This window comes from Panthera tigris, chromosome A2 (genome assembly GCF_018350195.1).
Source record: "Panthera tigris isolate Pti1 chromosome A2, P.tigris_Pti1_mat1.1, whole genome shotgun sequence".
NCBI classification, from domain to species: domain Eukaryota; kingdom Metazoa; phylum Chordata; class Mammalia; order Carnivora; family Felidae; genus Panthera; species Panthera tigris.
In genome coordinates, this window is record NC_056661.1 from 154,643,007 (window position 1) to 154,669,030 (window position 26,024).

Sequence of the window (26,024 nt, forward strand, 5' to 3'; positions counted from 1 at the left end):
GCTGTCAGCACAGAGCCCAATGCGGGGCTTGAACTCGTGAACTGTGAGATCATGACCTGAGCTGAAGTCAGATGCTTAACTGACTGAGCCACCCCGGCACCCCAGAACATGATGATTTTTAAGTTCCTAAGAAAATGCAAACAATGTAGGAAACATGGACACACAAAGCTTAAAGATTAAGAAGATACCTCCTAGGGGCGCCTGAGTGGCTCAGTCGGTTGGGTGTCCAACTTTGGCTTGGGTCGTGATCTCATGGTTCATGAGTTCTAGCCCTGCATTGGGCTCTTCTGCTGTCAGCGGAACCCGCTTCCGATCCTCTGTCCTCATCTCTCCATGCCCGTCCCCTGCTCATGCTCTTGTGCTCTCTCTCAAAAATAAATCAAAACATTAAAAAGAAAAGAAAAAGGAAGATATCTCCTAGAGCAGAGTTTTCAAACTGTTTTGAAAATTCTACAAGAAGTTTGAAAAGATATAGTCCTTTTGGACATACGTAAGTTGACGTAAAAATTTTTTTTCAGTAAGAAGTTGTTACCCTGAAATGTATCAGTGGCTCTAAATACCATAGCAGTTTGATACTCACCATTTTTTTAAAAAAATTGAACAAGCTCTTAAGCATTTGGAAATTTTGTTATTTCTTGTTCTCCGAACTTGTTTTTCCATTTTCTAAGAAAGGTATTTTAACATATATTGTACAATTCAGAACTTTTTATTATTCATTGTATTATGTTTGTAACAAAAATACATACCTAAATAGAAATTTTAAAATATTAAAAAGTTATGTGATATTAAGGCTCTAAATGTTATATATTTTTTGATTGGGTTATCATTATAGTTGTTTTTAGAACATATGTGACTGAAACGATTTTAATATATAAATATGAAAACTGAAATTTTATTAGAAATACGTTTTTTAATGAGGGAGATGGTTCCTTTTTTTTTTTAACCTCTTGGAAAAATTAATAAGACAGTTGTTAAACGTTAATTTTGTTCTTTTGTTTGTTTTTATGGACGTAAATACTGAGAAACCTAATTTTTTTTTTTTTAATAAGTAGATGGGAATGAAAGAAAGTAATGTCTCAGTTTATGAACTTTTGAGATACGCCAATGTTAGGCATCATTTAAAAATTGATTTTTTTAAATTATGGAAAACGTCAAACATACACAAATATAGAAAAGTAAAAAAAAGGAAATGTATCATTTGGCTTCAACAGTTACCAACTGATGGCAAGTGTGATTTCTTCTATAGCCCCAACCCACTTTTCCTCCACTTGGATTATTATTATTATTTTTTTATTAATTTTTTTTTAACATTTATTTATTTTTGAGACAGAGAGAGAGCATGAACCGGGGAGGGTCAGAGAAAGAGGGAGACACAGAATCTGAAACAGGCTCCAGGCTCTGAGCTGTCAGCACAGAGCCCGATGCGGGGCTCGAACCCACGGACCGCGAGATCATGACCTGAGCCGAAGTCGGACGCTTAACCGACTGAGCCACCCAGGCGCCCCTACACTTGTATTATTTTGAAGTGAATCTCAGACATTATATTATTTCATCCATAAGTGTTTTCAATAGGTATATCTGAAAGATATGGATTCCTATTTAAGGCATAACTACTATGCTGTTATCACACCTAATATTAAGAAATTATTTAAATATTTTTACCAGACATCACAATGGTTAAATTTTTTTGATTGCTTAATAAATACGAGTCCATACACTATATTACATGGCTTATATCTTGAGTCTCTTTCTTATTTTTTTTAAGCAGCAAATTTATTTTCTCATAATTCTGGAGGCGAGAACTCTTGAGAACTTAAGTCTCTTTTAATCGACAGATTTTCCTTTTATCGTTCTCTTTTACTTTGCTCCAGAGTTCATGTCTTAACCATATTGATAAGTTCTAATTTGTTGTAAATAATAGTCAAAAAATATATTCTCTTACTGGTTTCTTTGAATGTGTATTGACCTTGAAAACCAATATAATTATCTTTGTAACCTCATCAGACCTTAGATGAGGTCCTTTGTGACCATTTTGCTTCCATAATTTCTTGAGTGTCTTGACAGTATTTCATTTCTGGATGCCCTAGTCTTCCTTGAGCCATGTCTCCAGAGATACCTACCTGTTCAAAATTTTTTTCTGGGGGTGCCTGGGGGGCTTAGTTAAGTGTCCGACTCTTGATTTTGGCTCAGGTCATGATCTTAGGGTTGTGAGATTGAAACCCGTGTTGGGCTTCCCGCTAAGCTTCGAGTCTGCTTAAGATTCTCTCCCTTTTCCCTCTGCACCTCCCCTGCTTGCACACGCATGTGCATTCTCTCTCTCTCTCTCTCTAAAAAAAATAACAATAAAATAATAGACTTTTATGTGGAAACGTGGAAAACCAAACTTTCCTTCCTTCCTTGTTTCCTTCCTTCCTTCCTTTTTTCTTTCTTTCTCATTCTTTTTCTTTTCTTTTCTTTTCTTTTCTTTTCTTTTCTTTTCTTTTCTTCTTCTTTCTTTTCTTCTTCTTTCTTTTCTTTCCTTCCTTCCTTTCTTCCTTCCTTCTCCACACTGGGCATGGAGGCTTGTACTCACAGGTTTGAACTCACAATCCTGAGTTAAAGACCTTGAGATGGGATCAAGACTCAGATGCTTAATTAACCAGCTGAGCCACCCAGGATCCCCCAAACCAAACTTTCTAGTAAAATAATTGAATTTCTAAGTCTTTATCAATTTTGTGTTTATTTTATCAATTATGTGTTTATTTAATACTTTCATACTCTGTCGTAAACCAAAAGTGTGGGTAAACTTTGGACTGTGAATTGTTCTGAACCAAACCAGCTACTCAGTAGAAACAGTTCAGATTATCTGCCATTTTGTTTTCTTCTTGTAACTAGTATTCACCGCATGGGTGAGTTGATTGAGCTTTTAAAGTGAATTTATGGCTAGTAGTAAAAATGAATAGATGTTTAGTAACATTTGAATTGAAAGAAATAGAGTTTAAATTCGGTTGCTTGGTTTTGTAGGTTCATGTTTTTTCCTCCTAGGGATCCATGTCTAGAACTTAATCACCAGTGGATGGCACTCTTGCCATTTTACGCTGTGGTGTCTGTTCTAATCTCTTCTGAAATAACCGTTCTTTACCAAAATATTCTATTTTTAGAAGACTAGTCATAAATACTGTCATGTAATAGCCACTTTTTAAGTAATTTTAAAGTTACGAGTATCTAGATCTTTTCAAGTTATACAGGAAGTACTACTACTTTTCCTTTGCCTGTCCTGAACTAACTCTGTCTGGGACAACGTTTTAAGTGCAATGTCTGATGTTCTTGTATGAGAATGCTCTCTCTGTGATATGGAGTAGTAAAAGTTTTCCCAAGAATGAGTATATAAAAATCAGGGTGTTTTAAAATTTAAAACTAGAATGTCTTCTGTGTGAGTGTTGCAGCCTACTTAAAAAAATCAATAAGTCTGTGTTTGCTAACAGGCCATACGTTGGACCTTGTCCTCTCTCTACCTCCAGCATGTGTAACATTGTGCCTTGGCCCTCTTGTGTGTGTGGATGTGCTGCCTGGTATCATGGCATCGATCAGAGCATTGCAAACTTTGAAATCGGTGACTAGTTCTTTTGTAGCAAGTTACTGCCAGGCGGTTATAACTGTGTTCAGGGAAGACAGGAACTATCACACGTCTTCCGACAAGGTCTGAGTTGTTGAAAAATAGCTGAAGCCCAGCTTTTAGCTCCATTTTTGCCTGTTGTTTATGCCACTAATGAACACAGCAGGAGTTACTTCACATTTTGGGAATTTTTCTCAAGTCCTTTAGTTAACAGCATTTAAGTTTGTGTGTATTATAGAGGAGTGATTAATTGAGATGGAGAAAGAGTTCTGAAAATAATACTTATGTTTTGGCTTCTTTACAGATAATATTATATTTCTGAGTGACCAGACCAAAGAAAAGGCATAGAGTGGACGATTCTTCTTTGGCCATTGTTTGGTACGGTCTCATTTCCAAATCACGTATAGTCTTTATAGTTCCTAAGGACAAGAATTAAAATATTCTTTTATATAAAATGAGTAATAATACTTTTGACTGTTACCCCCCCTTGTCTCATAAACCTTGGTAGCTAATTGTTTATTCTTTTAGGGATGGTTTCTGTGTACAAGAGTATAAAACAGATGAACTTGGGTTCATCTATGTTATGGCAAAAGGATAGGTGTCCTTTGGGATGGCCTCTTGCTTTTTATACATGCTTGTATTATAGTACTGATCCAGCCACTAAGTATTCTATGTCAGGCCTTTATCCCATGGTTGTGAATAATGATTTTCTTACTGTTTGGCGAGGACTCTTTCTTACTAAATGGCGAGGACTGTATGTTTTTTGTTTCCTGCACCTTAACCAGTGCTTGGCACAGAATAGGTACTCGATAAATGTTGACAGATGAATGATCCCAATGGGATATTAAGCTTCAGCCCAAACTGAAGGGGGTTGCTGAACAGGGGTTGGTATCTAACCTAAACCTAGCTTTAAGACTAACCTACTTTCTTCACATCTTTTGTTTTTGGACAGATTTCACTAGTAACACTTACGAAATAGAGGTCATCAATAGTACAGACCCAAAATATAAGTAGGGATGAACTAGTTCATTTCCAGGTGATGCCACAGGGGCTCTGGTTCCACTAGTTTCTGTCTTTCTAAGCCCCATTCTCTATCCTTTTAGTCTCACCCAGAACTTGGGGGAGTCCCCTAAACTACCTTTGACATTGCCTCTGTAGGTTAGAGCCTGAGCTGTGGCATTTTCCTTTTCTTTTTCCACCTGGTCTCTTGATGCACATACAAAGATCACTGTGTACACACGATTACTTTCATTATGAGATTCTGGAAATTACAGAGTACTAGTAATTTCCTAATAAGTATTACATAAGGTAAAGTCTGTTTTTCAGTGCCTCTTGTACTTTTTAGGTTTACATCAGACCTCCACAGGTCTGCTAGCTGGCTGTGCCTGTTTAGAATTGGCCACTGTCGAGCTGGTTGTCCAGTTCAAGTTGTAGCAGTCCCTCATTCTGTCTCGGCCACTCAGGCTCCAGCTTTGCCTCCAGCCCAGCCTGTTTTTTGGTGCCCTAGACTGCATGTCTTGTCCTCTGTGCCCGAGAGCAGGGTGCTGACTGTGGTTTAGGTCATGCTAGACTGTCACGGGTTCCCGGTTCACATGCTGCCTGATGGACCCACACCTGAGCCCCTTTTTGCACTTATGGTACAGTTGGGTCAGGGTAAAGATGGAATTCTTCAGCTTCTCTCTCTTCTTGTCCAGGAACAGTAGAAAAGGAATTGCCGTTTCCTCATATCAGCTGTCTTTTTTCCTGCAGCTGGGACCATTAATCAGTACATGAACCCTGCTTTGTGAGTTTATACGTTAAAACTGTCTGGTGATGTAGCCCTCACTTCTTTATGCCACATTCCTTAAGGAAAATGTAGATAAAATTGATCTTTGGGCAACTCTTCGTTAGCAAAAGCTGCTTTTATACTCCTTAAAAGTTGTGAGAAGTTCTGCAGATTAGTATACCTGTTTAAATAGTGTGATGAATCTGTGCTTTGGGAAGGTAATAGGTGAACAGACCAATTCAGTGACCAGCCCAGAGCAGCTCTGAGTCCAGGGCGCAGGGGCAGAAAGGTGCGCCCCGCCGGATCCCTGTGAGCCGAAGGCGTCGCCGCCCTCCCGCTGCAGGTTGCCTGGAAGGCTCTGAGGTTGGGCAGCAGGGCCTTCAGAGACGGGCGTTCGGTGCAGAGGCCTCGGCACGAGGCTGATGGTGCGGATGTGAGGTCTGCAACTGGGCAGCTCCCAGAGCATGGACTCTGCCCTTCCCTTCCTCGGGCAGCCCTGGGTGCTGAGAACTCTGTACCTCTCCCAAGCTGCTCTCGGAGTAGATGTGTGGAACCTGGTAGCTTTAACAGTCGGTAGGGGTCTTGTAGCCCCACGTTTTGTGTCTTGCATTCCCTTTGTCATCTTCTCACGGTGTCAGGGAATATTCCTGTGGAAAACTGCCGTGTGACTTTGATTTTGGGATTCCACGTCGGGTGGGAAGATGAGTAGGATACACGGAGGTGTGGGAGAGAAGGTAGCAGCACGTGTGGTACTCTCCCATTTTTGAAAAAGAAGTAATAGATATGAATATATGTTTAGTAAAAGTCTGGGAGGAGAAACATCAAAAGGTTGTGATGATCTCTGGATGGGGGGATTATGTGTGAGTTTCCTTATTATTCTTACTGTTTTTTAGCCTTGAGCTTATATTACTTTTGACAATAAAAACCAAATAAACTGTTTTCACTTTTGGAAAACAAAAATCTTTCCGTTATTTCCAAGCCAGGCTGGCACTGCTGATTGACTTTCATTTAGTACTTACTGCTTCCTGTCCTAGAGGCGAACAAGATATCTTTCATGTATTTCCCTCCATTGTCTGCATCTTTGTAGTGCATGCTCAGATACTTCACTTACCTTTTTTTTCTCTTCTTTTTCTTTTCTTTTCCTCTTAATACGTGTATATAACCTACAACAATTGACTTTAAAGACCAACCTGTATGAGATCCACTGTTTGCTGTCAGTAGTTTTCAAGGAGTCATTCATTTCTTAAAAACGACTGGGCAGTTGATCCAGAGACATCCAAAAATACCAAAGACATATTTTTGTGGCTGTTTTGGGGATTTCTTGTCATTGCCAACTGGGTTGCAGCCTAACCTTTGCAGCTCAGGAGGAATTATTGGTGGTTTCCCTTTGTTCCCCAAAGAGATTGTGCAGTTCTTGAAGGTGGGCTTATCTTTTACTCAGACTACCCGTTTGTCCCTGTCCAGCTTAGCCTAGCAAAGTGACATTATAGGGCTTTCAAAATGTTTGGTTGGATTGCACTGAAACATTGACATGAAAAGGAAGGCAGGCTCACTTTACTTATTTTTCTGTCAGGGTTTGCATTAAGTGCTGTGAAGCTTGGTGGGAGTAACAGCAAGCAAATCGTTGTAGAAAACTTCGTGAGTTACAGAGAAATCTCTTAGGGAAAACGATGACCATATTGAAGGCTGACCTTTTTGTGTATGTACTAGGTGCCAGGCCCTGAGCTCAGTGCTTTTTATCATTGTCTCATTTCACTATTACCCTAAGAGGTGGTATTATCCTGATTTTGCAGGTGAGGAAACCTGAAACTGCGTGGTTAAGTAACATGTCAAAGTCATGCAGCTTATAAGAGGCACAGCTGGAGTTTGAGTGTAGGTATGTGAAGTTTGCATTTTGTTCTCTGCCTACAGTCTGCTTCCCACTGCGTCCCACCTCCACTGGCCCAACTATCCAGAACCCCCACTGCTAACTTTTAGCCCTGCAGGGTGTGTCTAAGTCACCCTGGGAGTCCCACTACATCAGAGGTTTTGGCTGGGGTAGAATTAGGGAGAAATACCACCACCTCTTTATTCTTTCTCATTTTCAGTCTGATGATCCTATAGGAAAATAGATCACAGTTAATTTTTCTGCTAGGTTATCTTTACTGATTCCTCTTGATCCCTTGTTATCAAGCCATGTTTCTTTACTGGTTAAAGTAGGTTTATGGCGTCTCCTCCTTTCATTGTTCCTTCTAATTGTTTCCTTCCTACTGAGAGTTGAAACTGTCAGCAAGGTTGTGCAAGAATTTGACAGGCTCACTTTTTAGAGAATGAGACTGTTGGCAGGCGTCAACGGCGTTATACCCCCCCCCCCCCCACTACTGTATATGTCCTTGTGCTCCCCCCCCCCACTACTGTATATGTCCTTGTGCTGTTCCCACAGTCTGTGATAGGATGGTGTGTAGCTTTTTAGGTTGTCCCAAGTCATGAAGACACAATAATGAAATTTCTCTTTTTTGTCTGTACTCTTCATCCGTTTGCTTTGGACCTCAGGGTGGTGTTTGTCCATACAGGTCTACACCTTAACATTTTGCAGTTTTCCTGCTGCACCTGTCCTTTGAAAAGAAGGTGGTTTAACTTAATAGTTATGTTAGTCGCACAGCCTGGATTTGCTTCACTTACCACTTGAGTGACCTCTGCTGAGTTTCTTAACTTTCCCTGCCTCAGATTTTTTGTCGTTTTGTTTTCCTGTGAATAAAACAGGGATGATAGTAGTCTTACTTCATAAGCCTGCTGGGAGGAACACAATGAATAATACATATAACTTGGCACATGCTAACTGAACCCAGTGCTCAGTGCCTACTGGCCATTATTACTGTTGTTTGTAGTTACTTTAAACAAGGCATATCCCTTTCAGTCACCATGCCCATCTCCCCAGTCTCACGAGACACTTCTGGGAGCCTGTAAACTTTAGATTAGTTTATTGTACTTGACCTTTCTTGTTGTTAATGTCTGTGGATTACTGAGAACGTAGTCCACTTTTGTAGTGTTTTTTGGTTTGCTTTTAATCTTTCGTGGCTATTTACAGTTAATCTGAGCATCTTTTTAAACTTAAAAGTCACTTGGGCACCTGCTTTAAACCTTGCAAGCATACAGGCCTGGATATAGGGATAAATATAACAGGATTACTGCATTGAAGGGGCTCACAATCTAGGATGATGGGGGCTGGATGGGGAGGACAGAGGCAGGAGCCTGTGTACAAAGCGTGCTGTGGTAGGAGTAGTCTAGTGATGGTAGAAATAAAGTCCTGTGGACACAGATGAGAATAGTTATTAGATTAGTTTTCAGCAGAGGAAACAGCATGAACAAAGGTCCAGAAACATAAAAGCATATGGATCCGTGAAAGATAAAACATGAAAAAGGGGTTGGGGCTGGATCATAAAGAGCCTTGAAAGCTTACAGAGGACTTTGGCAGTGGGGAGCTGCATGTTTTGAAATGGACGTATCAGAACTGTGCTTGAGAAAGAAGTGAAGGCCTGTGAAGGGTTAGAAGTGGGGAAAGCTTGCAGGCCGTTAGGAAGCTCCTGCAAGAGCCTCGAAAGGTTAGCAGAGTGTGCATTACAGGGGACAGTGGAGAGTTTGGGGTTCACGTTGGTTCGTTCACTGTGCAACAGTTATGTGCCAGATCCCGTGCTGTGCTCCTGGTTAGGGATACTGAGAGCATGGAACTCCTGTCCAGGACACCCTGGGGACAGTAGGTGCTGGTGGGAAGAGAAGGGCCACGAAGAGATCATTCTGAAGCTGCTCGGGCAGCTGTGTGGATAGTGACGTTTTGTTTCTGAGACTAAGAAACATGAACGTGGGAACAGGGGTGAGAAGAGGGAAGATCAGGAGTAGTTCTGAACATAGTTGAGTTGTAGACTTCCTGGCTTCTATTTGATGATTAACGAGTGGAGCTCAGAAGAGAAGTTGAGACGAGGGACCCTTTTTCTTCTGCCAAACACATTTTAAGCATATTTTGTGAGATAACAAATGTTGCCAGGATTCCAGCTTTCTGCTGTGGAAAACCGTATCGTGGGAGAGGTTTCCAGTGGCTTACCCATTTTACAATGTAGGTGGGATTTGTGTTAATCCGGTGTGGTAAGATGACAGACATAAAGAAACTGTCTTGAAAGAGGAGTTTATTCTAGTTGCCAAGAGGAGGGCACATGCCACACCACTAGAGCCACCGGGGGAGCCCCAGGGCAGGCGTAAAGCTTTTATTGTGATTTTCGTGGGACGAATGATTTTCACCAGGCTCCGGGCCGAAGGGGCGGGGTCTCTAGTTGTCTGGTACCTTTGAGCAGAGAAACAGTGTTCTGGACTGCAGGAGCCTGATAAAAGGAGGCTGATGGCAGGTATGGAATCAGGATCGGTTGGTTTGCATATGAAAGACATGCTCTTGGGCAAGTGTTTACTATTTCCAGGAATTAGCTAATGTTGGGAAGGAGTTAGTTCCTCCCAAGGTCTGCCAGACTCCAGGATGTCAAAGGATAATAAAATACAGAAAATAAGAAACATGATGAATACACTGCCCAATATCCATTATTATCCTTTCTACAGAACCCATTAATTTACAGAGCCCATGTTTTATTGGTGGTGACAGTGTGCACGGCTGAAATACTGCATTCCTGTTCTCCTTTGCAGTTAACTGTTGCTAAGGGGGTAGAAGCAGACGCCATTTGGTGGTGCTTCCAGGAAAGCTCCTTAAATGATTAGCTCTGTTGGGAGGCTCATCCTTTGTGCTTCTCCAGACCCTCACCTGGCTTTTTCTGGTCTGAAATGTGGACATGATGGCTGAGAATCTCCAGTAGCCATTTTAGACCACAAGACTATCTGCAGGATGGAAGATGGAAGAGGCTGGAGTCCGTGATGACCATGGAGCCACCATCGCGGTCCTGGACAGTCTACCTCTGGACTTCTTTGGGAGACACAAATAAATCTCTACCTTGTTTAAGCCACTTATTTGTGCTTTGCATTTGAACCTAATTCTTACTAATTCACACATTCTTTATCTCCGTATACACAATTCATTACTTCAGTTCTTTCTCTTCTAAGACCGTTCACTACTGGTAGAAGTAAAATATCACGTCTACTGCCACAGTCTCTCAGACTTTTAACCTAGGTCTCATTCTTAATTTGGGGAGGGACTGGGACATAAAATGTACGCGGATCCTTAGCCAATACCTTAAAAAGGGTAAATACAAACTTTTTTTTCATCAAATAGTTTAATTTTGCCTGAAGCCTGAAATGAGGACCCTTAGTTAACAGCCCCTTGTTTACTAAAGTAGCACGTAAATAAGAACAGAAGTACTGACCTTCTGCTTCTGACAGTATAGCAGACGAGCTAATCTGGAGTGAGGAGGTGTCCCACTGCAAAATAACCAGATCCTAAGTATGACATAGTTTTTATTGCATTCTAGGGAATCTTAAGTTCGGGCTGCCATAACAAAATACCATAGAGTGGGTGATTTAAACAACAGATGTTTTTGCGATTCTGGAGGCTAGAAGTCTCAGAACAGGGTGCAGGATGGTTGGTTTCCTGGGAGGCCCGTGTTGCTGGCTTACAAGTGGCTACCACCTCACCGTGTCCTCACATGGCCTCCTATTTGTGCTGGCAGAGCGTGGACTCTCTGGTGTCTCTTATAAGGACACTAATGCAGTTGTGTCAGGGCCCCACCCTTATGGCCTGGGTTCACTTTATCTTCTTACTGGCCCTATCTCAAAATGTAGTCACATTGGGGATTAGACTTCTATATGTGAATGTTGAGTGGACACAGTTCAATCTGTAGCATTGGCTTGCAGGAAGAAAGGGACTTCTTCAAGTGACAGGTTCTAAACTAAACGGAAACGAGCATAAGTAGACAACACACTGAAAAAAGGGAGTTCCCTGATGACCTGCTAATATTGACATCGTGGTTTGGAGATAAAAACGAAGGATATGTGTCAAAGGTGTGCCTCAAACAGACTTGAAATTAGAAGAGCATTTTTCGTAAAATGAAAAAGGCAAGGATGTCTTATCACTACTTCTCTTGGACAGGTTGTTTGTACTGAGGCTTTAGCAAGCATAGTTGGGAAGGAAAGAAAACGTATTAAGATGGAAAGGAAGAAAGTTACAAATGCCGTGATTACACAGAAACCATGAAAGAAAAGAATCTGTAGATGAATAATTAAAAGTTGCTGGAAATAAGATCAGTTTACAAAAGTCAACTGCAAACAGCAGTGAAGATGCCATGTACAAGAGCATCAGAAAATGAGTCTTCCAAGAGTGTGGTCTCTGTGGAGCACATTATGAAACTTGATTGAAATACATTAAAAGAAGACTAAACACATTGGTAAATCATGTTTATTGTAAGCATCAATCATGTAAAGATCTCAACCCTCCCCCACATTGATGTTACAGATCAAAACAAAAATTCCCAGTTTCTTGGGGACAACTGGACAAGTTGACTCTAAAGATGCGTTGATACGCAAAGGGCCAAGATCACACAACATACTTCTGAAGAAGAGTGAGATGGGGGACTTGCTCTGCCAGTTGGCAAGCCTTTTTAGAATGAAAGCTATAGTGATAAAAAACTGTTCTATGGATACAGGAATAAACAGGGCAGTGGTGTAGCAAAGAGAACCCAGAAACAGACCATGCACATGTAGAAAAGGATAAAAGTGGCATAGATCAGTGGGTCTAGATTGTTTCAATTATGCCAGGGAGATTTGTTATCCATGCAGAAGAAAATGAAATCAGATATGTACACCTTATGCAAAGATCAATTCTTGGTGATTTAAAGACATATGTGAAAGGCAAAATGTTAAAAATTTTGGAAGAAACTATAATACAATGTCTTTATGATCTGGTGGCATAGAAATTTTCTCTTTTAAACAAAAATGTAAATACAGAGAAGAGGGATACATTTAACTGTTAAAAATAACTTGTTTATAGAAAGTCACTGGAAAGAAAGCAAAATGACAAGTCACAAACGAGAGAAGATATTTGCAATCATATAACTGAAATATAACTTAGAATATATAAGGGTTACAAAGCAAAAAAAAAATACGATCTAGAATATAGGAAGGCCTACAAAGCAACAAGGAGACAACAGGTTAGAAAAATGGGCAAAGACACAGAGCCTGTGAAATATAAATAATCCATTCATATGTGAAAAAGTGGTCAACTTCATTAATAAGGAAAACCACTTGCAATGTTGTGGATGGGGCTAGAGTGTATTATGCTAAGTGAAATAAGTCAGAGAAAGACAAATACCATATGATCTCACTCATATATAGGAAGGGGGAAAAGAAAAAAAAGGGAAACAAGCCGTAAGAAACGCTTAATGATAGAGAACAAATGGTTGCTGGAGGGAGGTGGGTGCAGGATGGGCTGGATGGGTGATGGGGATTCAAGAGGGCACTTGTGATGAACATTGGTTGTTGTATGTAAGTGATGAATCACTGAATTCTACTCTAGAACTGCTATTGCACTGTATGTTAACTAAAACTGAAACAAAATGTTTACACATATATTGTATATTAAATGCACTTACTGTATTCTCAATTGTTTACTTTCCACTTGACTCTCCATATGGCTTGTCAGGCCTGTAGTTTCTTGTTCTTTCCACCTTGTTTTGATTTCCTACCTTCCCAATATGTTAACTTAAACATTAAATGTACTTCCAATATTTGAAAAAATAAATAATCACGGAAATGCAAACCAGAAGCTGCAATGAGATTTCATTTTAAGCCCTCCACACTCGCAAATGAAAACACATTTGACAGAACAGGGTGTGAGGGAGGATATTGTATACCAGTGGAAACTTACGTGCTGGTGGGGAGAGGGTAAATTGGCAACTCCTTTTCAGAAAACATTTTGGCATTAATTTGTGTTGTAATTTCATGTAGTTATTTCATCTTTAAAAAAATTTTTTTTAACATTTATTTTTGAGAGACAGAGTGAGACAGAGCATGAGTGAGGCAGACAGAGAGGGGGGACACAGAATCGGAAGCAGGCTCCAGGCTCTGAGCGGTCAGCACAGAGCCCGACACGGGGCTCGAACTTACAGACCGTGAGATCATGACCTGAGCCGAAGATGGACACCCAACTGACTGAGCCGAGGCGCCCCTGTAGTTATTCCATCTTTAAGGTACACCTATAGGAAGCTCTTGCCCCTGTGGCCCAAGAAACCTGTCCAAAGGTGTTCTTAGCAATAATGTACATAATAGCACAATCAGCAAGCCAGAGAATGGGTAAATAAATGCACACAGGATGGAATGCAGCTGTGTAAATGAGTTAACAGCTATTCCAGTAACAAAAATAACTTTTAGAAACAATGTTGAGTCAGTGGCAGTTAAAAAATTAATCTAAAACTTGAGCTAAAAAAATAAGCTAGCTTTAGAAAACTTATTTTTTCAATATATATTTACCGAAGTTTTGCTGTGTGTCAAGGTCTGCGCCTAGGGCCTGACGGTTCAGTGAGGAAAGCACTGATATGGGGGAATTGTTAATAGTTACTTGGAGTGACAGGCACGTGCCAGGATTGTCCTAGACAACCTGGGAAATACCATTCTTCTTGTAGGAGTTTTATATAGCAATGAGAAAAGTCCAAAAAATAACTCTAGGACTTCAATCTAGGTTGTCGGGACCACAAGCTAGCTGGGAAAAGGCTTTCTTTCACTTCTCCCACCCGAAAGTGCTTCGCATAAGCTCAGTTGCCACGGAACTGTTGACTCTAACACCGGCGGGAGCTATAACGTCCTGTGGGCTCCGAGTCTGCGTGTGTCGGCCCGCTGTTTTCTCAGACAACTCTTGTAAATAGCTGGCTTCCCAAATCCAGATTTTCTGGCACTAAGACTGTTTCTTTTCCTACTGACAAAGTTGTTTTCACACTGTTATTACAAGAATTGTGAGAACAGCAGGGAGGGTGAGACACCTCCATTGGCATACGAAAGTACACTGCTAACCGAACTGTGCTCCGTGTAATCATAGGAGGATGAAGAGGAGCCATGCTTTTATTTCTGGTGTTGATAGGAGTTTTCTCTTACTCCAGTAAAGCCTGTTCTTTAACTCAGACCATATGATATGGCAGAAATTATTGTGAGTCCTGATGCATGCAAGAGGACATGCAGAAGAGATTCTCAGTGTGCGATATGAGGAGTTTATATTTTGCGATAGTTGCACTGGAAAACCATTGAAGTGTTTCAAGTAGTGGAGTGCAATGATCTGATTTACATTTTAAAGTCATTCTTGTGGCTCTATGGAGAATCTGTTACAGAGGAAAAGATGAGAAGTGGAGAATGAGTTAGAGAGAGAGACCGTGAGTGGGGAAAGGCCAGAGAGAGAGGGAGGAAGACACAGAATCCGAAGTAGGCTCAGGCTCTGAGCTGTCAACACAGAACCCGACATGGGCTCGAATTCACAGCCGTGAGATCAGGACCTGATCTGAAGTCGGGAGCTCAACGGATTGAGCCACTCAGGCGCCCCCAGGATACGTTTTGTGATTACAATGGAGACATCATTGATAGATTGATGTGGGAGAGAATCAAGTTAATCCTTAGGCGGTGCCTGATTTGAGCAATTGGGTGGATGATGTTGCCATTTGCTGAAATAGGGAGGATTGAGGGTAAGAGATAGTTTTGTTTTGTTTTTTTAATGAGAGTAATTTGAGAGTTTTATTTTGGACATGTTAAATTTGAGATGTCTGTGATAGTGTCAAGTAAAGTTATATAGGTGGATATGGGAGTATATAGCTCAGAAGAGTGTATGGCATGAAGATGTACATTTTGGACTTAACAATTTAGGATTTTTTTAAAAGCTTATGTCTATTTATAGTGAGAGAGGGAAAGAGAGAGAGTGGGAGAGCACAAGTGGGTTAAGAGCAGAGAAAGAGGGAGACAGTGCAAATCCCAAGTAGGCCCCATGCTGTCAGTATGGGACCTCATCAAGATAAAAAGCTTCTGCACAGCAAAGGAAACAATCAGCAAAACTAAAAGGCAACCAACGGAATGGGAGAAGATATTTGCAAATGACATATCAGATAAGGGGTTAGTATCCAAAACCTATAAAGAACTTATCAAGCTCAACACCCAAAAAACAAATAATCCAGTGAAGAAATGGGCAAAAGACATGAATAGACACTTCTCCAAAGAAGAGATCCAGATGGCCAACAGACACATGAAAAAATGTTCAATGTCACTCATCATCAGGGAAATAAAAATCAAAACCACAATGAGATACCACCTCACACCTGTCAGAATGGCTAACATTAACAATGCAGGTAATAATAGATGTTGGCAAGGTTGCAGAAACAGAGGATCTCTTTTGCACTGCTGGTTATAATGCAAAATGATGCAGCCACTCTGGAAAACAGTATGGAGGTTCCTCAAAGAATTAAAAATAGAACTGCCCTACGACCCAGCAATTGCACTACTAGGTATTTATCCAAGGGATACAGGTGTGCTGTTTTGAAGGGGCACATGTACCCCCATGTTTATAGCAGCTCTATCAACAATAGCCAAAGTATGGAAAGAGCCCAAATGTCATTGACAGATGAATGGATAAGGAAGATGTGGTTTATGTATACAATGAAGTATTACTCAGCAATCAAAAAGAATGAAATCTTGCCCTTTGCAACTACGTGGATGGAACTAGAGGGTATTATACTAAATGAAATTAGTCAGAGAAAGACAAATATCATATGATTTCAGTCATGTGGAATTTAAGATACAAAACAGATGAACATAAGGGAAGGGAAGCGAAAATAATATAAAAACAGGGAGGGGGACAAACCATAAGAGACTCTTAAATACAGAGAACAAACTGTGGGTTGCTGGAGGGATTGTGGTTGGGGGGATGGGCTAAATGGGGCATTAAGGAAGGGCATTAAGGGGCATTAAGGAAGACACTTGTTGGCATGAGCACTGGGTGTTATAGATAGGTGATGAATCACTGGAATCTACTGAAATCATTGCACTATATGCTAACTAACTTGGATGTAAAATAAATACATAAATAAATAAACAAATAAACAAATAAAATATCAGAGTGCCACACATGTTGAAAGGGGAAACATCATTTTGTGACTCCTTTGTGTTCTGAGTATAATATGTATATATATAATATACGTATATATGTATGTATATAGATAGGTAGATATTTATAAAGCCATATAGAAAGTACTAATGCTGGCCATGGTCAAAATTTGTAAGGCATTGCTTTACATAAATAAGGCTTCTTGGGTCAAAGAGGTTGTCTGTGATTTCTGTCACCCTGAACTATTGTTGACGTATTGATACAGTAATCATGCACCCTGAGTGAATAGGTTATATGCTATAATTCATTATTGTTATTCAAATACTCGGGTAGTTAAGAATTTCTGATGATCTGGCTCACTATGGAAGAACTTGGAGCCTCCTCATGTAAGGCATACTCCCAACAGGCACGCCTTTTAATTCTAATCCAGGACCAGTGGCCCTGAACTTTCTCTACTTCATGCACTTAACTCTCCCTCCAGCGTGACTTTGATAGTGCCTTCTGGTGGAATTCTGATCTCTGTGTGTGTCCCTGGGTCCTCCTCCCCAGGAATAAGACTTCTCACTCTTCGGAGTGATTCTGTGTGACTCTTCTGGTGATGACCCTTTCTGTCCTGGGTGGTTTGGAACCCTCCTCCTTTTGAAATCCAGTCCAAATCCTCACCTTCTTTGCGAGTCAGATCTCTTCCTTCTCTGTGTGACACTGGATACTACTCCCATTTGCATTTTGGCAAAGAGCTGCTGAGTTTAGGTCATAGATGGAATGTGACAGTCCATGTCATCTGTGAAGAGGACAGACTAACCTGAAAGATCCAGAGAGGGTTCACTAAACTTTGCTCTACAACAGACTAAATTGGGCAGAGACAAGAGACAGGTACAGTGGAGCGACAAGGAAAGGTGGCAGATTCACAGGGAGAAATTTCAAGTCAGCACAGAGATTGTATGTCAACAGAACAAGGTCCGGTCTGCCTAGTAGCTGACATGTCAGGGCTCCACAAGTGGGTGTTTCTGGTTCTGTCTGCCACTCAGTTCATTCTGGGGATGCTGGGGAATGGTTTCATAGTGTTGGTCAATGGCAGCAGTTGGTTTAAGAATAAGACAATCTCTTTGTCTGACTTCATCATCGCTAACCTGGCTCTCTCCAGGATCGTTCTGCTGTGGATTCTTTTGGTTGATGGTGTTTTAATTGTGTTCTCTTCCAAAGTGCATGATGAAGGGATAATAATGCAAATTATTGATATTTTCTGGACATTTACAAACCACCTGAGCATTTGGCTTGCCACCTGTCTCAGTGTCCTCTACTGCCTGAAAATTGCCAGTTTCTCTCACCCTACATTCCTCTGGCTCAAGTGGAGAGTTTCCAGGATGGTCGTACAGATGATCTTGGGTGCGCTGGTCTTATCGTGCGCCAGTGCCCTGTCCCTGATCCATGAATTTAAGATGTATTCTATTCTCGGTGGGATCGATGGCACAGGGAATGTGACTGAGCACTTTAGAAAGAAAAGAAATGAATATAAATTGATCCATGTTCTTGGGACTCTGTGGAACCTGCCTCCTCTGATTGTGTCTCTGGCCTCCTACTTTCTGCTCATCCTCTCTCTGGGGAGGCACACACAGCGGATGGAGCAAAGCGGCACCAGCTCCAGAGATCCAAGCACTGAGGCCCACAAGAGGGCCATCAAAATCATCCTCTCCTTCCTCCTTCTCTTCCTGCTTTACTTTCTTGCCTTTTTAATTACATCATCCAGTTATTTCATACCAGGAACTGAGATGGTGAAGATAATTGGAGAACTCATTACCATGTTTTATCCTGCTAGCCACTCATTCATTCTCATTCTGGGAAACAGCAAGCTGAAGCATATGTTTGTGGGGATGCTGCGGTGTGAGTCTGGTCATCTGAAGCCTGGATCCAAAGGACCTGTTTCCCTGTAGAGTGACAGAGGGCACAGGTGGGAGCCCGGGTGCCCTTCGGCCTGGCTCAAGACTACAGGGCTCTTCCTGACCCTCCTGTGGTTCCGGTGCCATGATGTCAGTAGCAGAGGGACACTACTGCATTGCCTTGTCCCATGGGGGACACATCTCATGGCTTCTCTTTGTATGGTTGTTTTGGAAGAGAGTGAAACAGTCTTTGGCAAATGTCAGTATAGTAACACTCTCACGGTGTAGGCATGTATTTTAATTGCTGTCAACAAAATGAACTGATTACTAGCTTTAGCGTAAAATTTATTGGGACAGTGATGAGCTGATGTAAATAACAGTGTAATGAACTTGAGGGAGGGAGCAAAAGCACTGCAGTTCCACAGACTTGGCTTTGCATTCTGGTTCTGTCCATTTCCAAGACCTTTGGCCTTAGGGGAGTTACTTAACCTTTCTGTGTGATCCCCTCTTACCTCATTTTAAAATGCAGACTCACCTACAGGCTACTGGAGATTCGTGAGGCAATGCGTGCCAACATTTTAGCACAGCGTATCATGTGAAGCCCTCAGTGGGTGAGGCCGGTTTGGTAACCGACAGTGAATTGTGCAGCAAGAGCACTTCCTGGAGAGATAGTTCCCACAGACCCATTGCGTGAGGACAAAAGCAGTGGAGCGAGAATCAAGACCCTTGGATATTAGGCTCCAAACCAGTCTGGTGGTGGTCGTTTTACTTCAATAGTCCTGGTATTCCTTTATCGTTTTGCTATCCTTTCCCTTTACCAACTGCGGAGTAATTTTTTATTTTTCAGATTGGGCAAAACTCAAAGCAGTTTGTTTTTTTTTCTGCACTAACCAAGGTGCATGTTAGCTTTTAAAACTTGAGTTTTATAAACAATAACGGAAGCAGGGGTGCCTGGGTGGCTCATTTGGCTGAGTGTCTGGTCTTCAGCTCAGGTCACGATCTCACGACTCGTGTGGTCTAGCCCCGCGTCGGGCTCTGTGCTGACAGCTCAGAGCCTGGAGCCTGCTTCGGATTCTGTGTCTCCCTCTCTTTCTCCCCCTCTCCTGCTCGCTTGCTCTCTCAAAAATAAATAAACATTAAGAAAAATAGAAACAGTTTTTATAAATTTAATAAATTTTATTTTAATACAATTACACAGGAATTGAGTCAAGAAGTCAATGAGACTATTCTTAAGATCATGAAAAATTCTCAAACTTGTGAATATAGACAGGACCCAGGGCAAATCTGAATCCACATTTCTGTCATTGATGGAGCTCTCAGGTGTAGAGTGTTGTGGTTATGAAGGCAGGAGTGAGTGAGTTAACAGATGAAGAGTGCTTAGAATCTCAGATGGAGGAAACAATAGCTGTTGCTGTCATTGTTATTTTGTGGAATAAGTCATATTTGGATGTAGCATTAAGGATCACCATACCACTTGGCATTTGGTCATGTGTAAGCAGAAGTTAATCTTGGGATTGTTCTGGGATTTATGTATTCATTTCTAAAGTTACAGGAATAAATATCGTTTGGTCTGCACTGTTCGTTTTCAAATTGATTCTTGCCTCTTGAAGCTGCTAGGAAAATGCCTAATTCTGACATAACTTAAAATTCTCTTTCAGAAAGTTGTGTGTTGATGGGGCACCTGGGTGGCTCAGTCACTTAAGCATCTGACTCTTGATTTTGGATCACGTGATGATCTCACAGTTAGTGAGATCGAGCCCCGCCTCAGGCTCTGCACTGACAGCAAGGAGCCTACTTGGAATTCTCTCTCTGCCCCTCCCCCACTCATGCTCCCTCTCTCTCAAAATAAATAAAATTTAAAAAAGAAAAATGTTGAAACTCAAAAAATTATTTAATACTCATTCAATAATTCACTCAAATATAAGGATTTGAAATGGGTACTCTTGTAATTAATAAAAATCTGTGCTGCTTTCCAGCACAGGAAAGTTTCCCTATGGAAATCCATGCTGTCTTTTTTTTTTTTTTTTTAAGTGTTTATTTAGTTTTGAGAGAGAGAGAGAAAGTGTGAGCAGGGGAGGGGCAAAGAGAGAGGGGGACAGAGTATCTGAAGTAGGCTCTGTGCTGACAGCAGACAGCCCGATGTGGGGCTCAAACTCATGAACTGCGAGATCATGACCTGCACCAAAGTCGGACGCTTTACCGACTGAGCCACCCAGGTGCCCTGGAAATCCATGCTGTCTTGATTGGCACCTGTTTTGTTAATGCTGATCCCCCCCTTTGAATTCATCTTCACCCACTCTTGAACACCTGTTCCTACTTTCTGTCACTTTGACGACTTCTCTGTCTAGCTCTGACCTTCTGGTTCTTTAGTTCTTAACCTGAGTTCCTGACTCTGCCTTCTAGCTTAGGTGTGAGGGGTTTTCTCTCTTTTAATTGAATATGACATTTTCCTGGAGGTTTTGGCTTGGCTGCTTTTTGGTTCTTAGTGCCTTTGGCTGACTTCTGAAGAATGCCTCCCTTCTGTTCCCGCTGGGGCTCTGTTAAATCTTACCCTAACCTAACAGATTCAGGTATGGTGCTGGCGTTATACCATGTGAACATGCTGATGTTACCACCGTTAGTCGTGTCATTGGGCCCGCAGTGTGGGTGGAAACAGAGACTTCTGAGTGGGAGTGTGCTGTGGTAGTCTAACTGGTTGAGTGCAGAGTGACCTTCCCTGAGACGAAATGAAATCAGATTCGTATGCGTGGCATCCCCAACTGCCCTCGTGTTTCTTTCAGAGAAATGTGTACGTGGCTCCTGCAAAATGTTGGACTTGGTTAATACGACATCAGTCATATGGGGACCGTCATTCATCAAAATTGGTGTTGGGAGTGGGCACGTGAGTCTGGGTAGTGGGTGAGTTGCTGATGAAAGGAGTCTCCTCTGTTGCTAGAGGCACAATGCTGGTAAGTTTGGCTGTTTTGGAGAGGATACGGTCTTCTAGATCTCTGAGGGGGGATGCCTAACCTGCCCACTCTTCAGTGAGGCCCAGTACATGGGGAAGAATTACCTAATACCTCAGGCCCTGTTTTGAGCAAACCCGAGAGGGCATCTTGTTTGTTTTGTTTTACTTTCAATGAATTAGCTTTAGTTTCTAAAATCCCTTAAAACCCTTAAATCTAGTTGTTTCATGAACAAAGGACCAGAGCGTGGCTTTCCCCCACTGTGACCAGGTTCCTGGGGTCAAAGTATGGGGATGAGATTTGTCCCTGCGTTTGGAGGCAGTTCCTTGCCAGAACTTGTTTTGTTCTGAAGGCTGCCTCTTCTCCACACACATCCGTTCTTTAGTGCATCACTGGTCTATTGCAGTTGGTGTATTAACGCATGAATCAGGAACAACTTATGACAGTAGCCTCATAAGAGTTTCCAATTTTCCATCAGAGGCCCCTGCTTCTCATTTTTAGTATTCTCTGAAACCTTGGGCCAAGTTCACAAATCCTGATCCTTAATGAGATTGAGCTATAGTTTGGGTCTAGAGGGATCATAAAGAAAAATAAACAAACCAACAACAACAAGACAAAACAAAAACAACAAAACGACCCCCAAGTACATTCCAACATTTCTCAAAGAGTTTCAGTGTCTACCAATGTTCTTTGCCTCAAATGGCATCCCTGATCTTTCCCAACAATTGATGAACAGAGCTGTCTAGATCTTAAAGTTGTGTATGTGATTTTCTTGTCTTGGGATAGGTGGAAGGGAAAGTCTGATCTTCTGTTGATATTCTGCAGGAAGCTCTGTTTTAAGAAAGCAAAGATGACCTCAAAAACTTCCAACAACTGCTGATGACAATTGTATGTTATTTTCTGGTATTCCTACATTTTTCTGGACTAGAAAAATGTATAGTGTAGGTGCTAAAAGTGTTATTTCTGGAGTCAAACACATTGGTTTCAAATCCTGACCTCATGGTTAAGCGTCCGACTTCGGCTCAGGTCATGATCTCACGGTTTGTGAGTTCGAGCCCGGCGTCGGGCTCTGTGCTGACAGCTTGGAGCCTGGAGCCTGCTTTGGATTCTGTCTCCCTCTCTCTCTGCCCTTCCTCTGCTCCTGCTCTGTCTTTCTCTCCCCACAAAATAAATAAACATTAAAAAAAAAATCCTGACCTCATCACTTACTAGATACATGATCTTTGAAAAATTGCTAAACCTCCTTGGACTTCAGTTTCCTTCACTATAAAATAGGTAATTTTATAAAATGCCTAGGATTAAATAAGACGATGTATGTAAGTTATTTTACCGACTAGAGCATAGTAAATACACAGCAAATATCAGCCACTAGTATTTTAGCTTATCAAGGGTCGAGCCTTAGGCATGTGCCTCATGGAATTCTAGTCTTAGGATAGTGAATCCACAGAGTTTGTAGTTGCTGGTGGTATAAGAGGACATGATGTAAGTGAAAGCCTGCTCCTTCCAGTCCCCAGGGGATGGATGGTGGGAAGGAGAAGAGGGAGGCAGAAAGGGGATTGCACGGAGGGCAGGTGAGAGTCCTGATTTCCCCCCTCTGAGGACTGCTTCAAAGCTCCCGGTTGCAGTCGGTGGGAGCAGAACATAGGCGCTGACTCAGCCTTGAATGCAGGCAGAGCAAGCAGTAACCAAGGGACACAGACCTCTCCCTGGAAGACAAGGACACTGAGGGAGAGGACATGATGTTTCTACCATGAGATAGCATTGATCTCCCCCCTCTCCGCAGACACGTGGACCCTAATTAAGGGAGAGAAGCATGGCATCAGGACTATGTCTCAGATTTTCATTTTTTACATTATTTCTTATTTAAAAAATTTAAAAAATTTTAATTTATTTTTTATTTTTGAGAGAGAGAGACAGCGAGCTTGAGGGAGGGAGAGGGAGAATCTCAAGCAGGCTCCGTGCCCAGTGAGGAGCCCAGTGCAGGCTCAGTCCCATGACCCTGGGACCATGACCTGAGCCGAAATCAAGAGTTGGACACTTAACTGACTGGTGCACCCAGGCGTCTCATCAGCTTTTAATTTTTAAATCTAAAGAGACTGAAAATTTTTCTGAAGACATTCTTTTCACTATCTCATTGGACTGAACACTTCCACCCCAACCAGCAGGTGAGAGCTCAGAAAAAAAAACTGTATTACTTTTAGACACAATTAAGAACTTTACTTTTTCTATGCACGTATGTGTTTGTCAAGTGAATAAATTTTGTTGATCTCACTATAGTGAAATTGTCGTTGCGACTTGGTGGGGCTGGCCCGATGATAGAGCAGTATTTCCAGGTTAACTGAAAATAGTGTTTTCAGAAGCTCATGGGTGAGTTTCTCTGCATGTTCTGTCTAGGGTTGGCACCACCTGTTGCTGAATAGGGTGCTCACGGCCAGGGAGGGACGATTTCTGAACTCTTCTTGGTGGCTCGGCTTTGTACCCTAACTGCCCATTTAGCACCCCTCTTTGAGAAAGGGATGGGTTCCAGCTAGCTGCCAGATGCTGCTGTACTACTGTAGAAATAAATCTCTCACACCGTTTTGATTCTGGCTCATCTTGATTCCAGTTCATTCATTTGTACCACGTACATTTAGTTAACAGCCACTTTGCACCAAGCACTATACTAGACCAGTTGTTCTTCTCAAAAATGTCACATGTAGCGGGCACGAAAGACACCGAAACAAGTACTTCATCTCTGCATCACTGAAACAAATGCTTCAGATGTGATGAAGGGTTCTGGCACAGGTGATCTTTGTCTGTGGTCTCCTCTCGTGACAGCCACGAAAACGCGCTGCTCTGTTCCGCTGCCGAGGTCCACCGCTGCACGGCCGTGCTTCCTGCAGGTGGCTCTGAGCCAGCGGTGGAGCACTGTGGAGTGCTGAGACAGGTTTTCCTCTGAGACTGAGACTCAGGTGCCCCTGCTGAACACACCATTACACCCCGTGGTTTTCCATAGCACCAGATACCCTCATCTCTGTCTTTTTGTCTGTCTCTCACACGGTTCTGTGTGTTTTTTGAAGGCAGGGTGCACTGTGCGTGATTCTCCTGTTTCCCCCGCAGCTAACCTAGTGCCTGGCTAATGACAGCAGTTTGTTAAAGGAATGAACAAATGAGGGCAACAAGAGGAAGGAGCTCAGTCTCAGAAAGACCTTACAACTTAGCCACTGATTTTTCTATGATGTTTGGCAGTCACTTACTCATCTTCTTTTTCCTCACCTGTAAAAAAAAAAAAGGGAGAAGCATATCTTCCTTCTAGAACTGTTTTAAGAATTGACTGAAGCTTAAGATGCCTGCTGCACTTCTGGGAACAGAGTAAGCATTAAAAACAGCCTAATAAATGGAAGTTTCCCTCTCTCTTCCTCCTACGCACCCATTAATAGGGGTGGGACTGCCCTAAAAAGACTTCATATCAGGGCGCCTGGGTGGCTTAGTCAGTTAAGCGTCTGACTTTGGCTCAGGTCATGATCTCACAATTTGTGGGTTCAAGGCCCGCGTCGGGTTCTGTGCTGACGGCTCAGAGCCTGGAGCCCGCTTCGGATTCTGTGTCTCCCTCTCTCTCTGCCCCTCCCCTGCTCATGCTCTGTCTCTCAAAAATAAATAAACGTTAAAAAAATTAAAACACAAAAAGCTTTCATGTCCCAAAGGCTCCAATTTCTCTTGTAGTAATTTCATAGACATAGCTGCCAGGGTTGAGTCAAAGGACACACACATCAGGAGAGTCACCACACTCAAGGAAGCCCAAAGCAGGGAGCATCCATAAGATATTTATATTTAACTGATGGTAAAATTCTTATGCAGGGGGAGAAAGGGTTTTGTTAGTGCTTTTCCCATACTGACCTTTTCAGAAATAACTTCTGAAAGAACCAGTGTGCTCACTGGTGACACTAGCCAGCGTGATCACATCCTGCTGATAGCTCCCCCTGCTACTGAGAACCCAACAACCTTGTATGTCTCATTCTGAATGTGGTCTCTTGCTGCCCTGTAATGGGTCCTCCCACCCCCTTTGGAACATTTAATTCTTATATCTTACTCCATATTATCTATTCTGTTTAAATGTGATGTAACTGAATTACTTTAATGCAGTAGTCTATTTTGTAAATAATTAAGTGGAAATATGTGCTATAATATAATCTGCCCTTTAATCATTGCCTGGCTTGTTCACTCTGTTTGCCTGGTTCACCGATCTGGGCATGCTTCTGTCATTCGTGGCTCCTTAGTTTTGTACAAACGCTTTTGTAAGCAGCTGGGCTCAGGGAATTTCTCCAGGCCTGCTTCCCTGTCATCTATCTTGAAGGGCCTCATGAATTCACTCCCTTCTCTGGATCTGGTAGTCTTCATATGTTAGCTGCTTCTGTTTGTCTATTCCTATTTGTACTTCTGTTCCCATAAGTACCGGGAGTTTGTATGCTCTATTTTGATGCCAGTTTTGTAACCTGTATGTGGCTGCATTGAGGCTTGCACCTTGGGTTTCCCCAACTGCTGGAGTAGATAAGAGACGCCATACTCCCGCACTCACTCATAATCGTCGATAATATAATTTGCCAAGCATATGGTGCCCTTTAGTGTCTGAGGAGTTGCAGAGGAATCAGGCAGTGAGATGCCTATCAGGGCCACAAAACTATAGCTAAAGCATTACTGTGTATTTGTTACTGGAGTACTTGGGCAGTTAAGTGTCTAGGAAAGAGCCCACTGTGATGTAAGCATAAGCCCACATCTATAAAGGAAACACGTGAAATGGCTGACATTTTTTCCAAGCAGAAGTGAT

At 42.0% G+C, this 26,024-nt stretch overlaps 2 protein-coding genes across 9 annotated transcripts in view; both read left to right on the top strand.

The window, feature by feature from the left end:
- Positions 1 to 26,024, top strand: part of SSBP1 (single stranded DNA binding protein 1) — a 47,483-nt gene that overhangs the window by 6,115 nt on the left and 15,344 nt on the right. For 4 of the 8 annotated variants that reach the window (XM_007090819.3, XM_007090822.3, XM_007090818.3 and 1 more), the window contains exons 7-8: positions 3,900 to 3,973; positions 10,026 to 12,313. In XM_007090819.3, the coding sequence (XP_007090881.1) occupies positions 3,900 to 3,943 (44 nt within the window). In that variant the 3' untranslated portion in view covers positions 3,944 to 3,973; positions 10,026 to 12,313. The other 4 variants (XR_001511209.2, XM_007090820.3, XM_042973955.1 and 1 more) reach the window with 4 other exon arrangements.
- Positions 17,379 to 18,329, top strand: TAS2R3 (taste 2 receptor member 3). The gene has a single exon (XM_007090884.1). It carries the CDS (start codon positions 17,379 to 17,381, stop codon positions 18,327 to 18,329), a length of 951 nt encoding a protein of 316 aa, XP_007090946.1.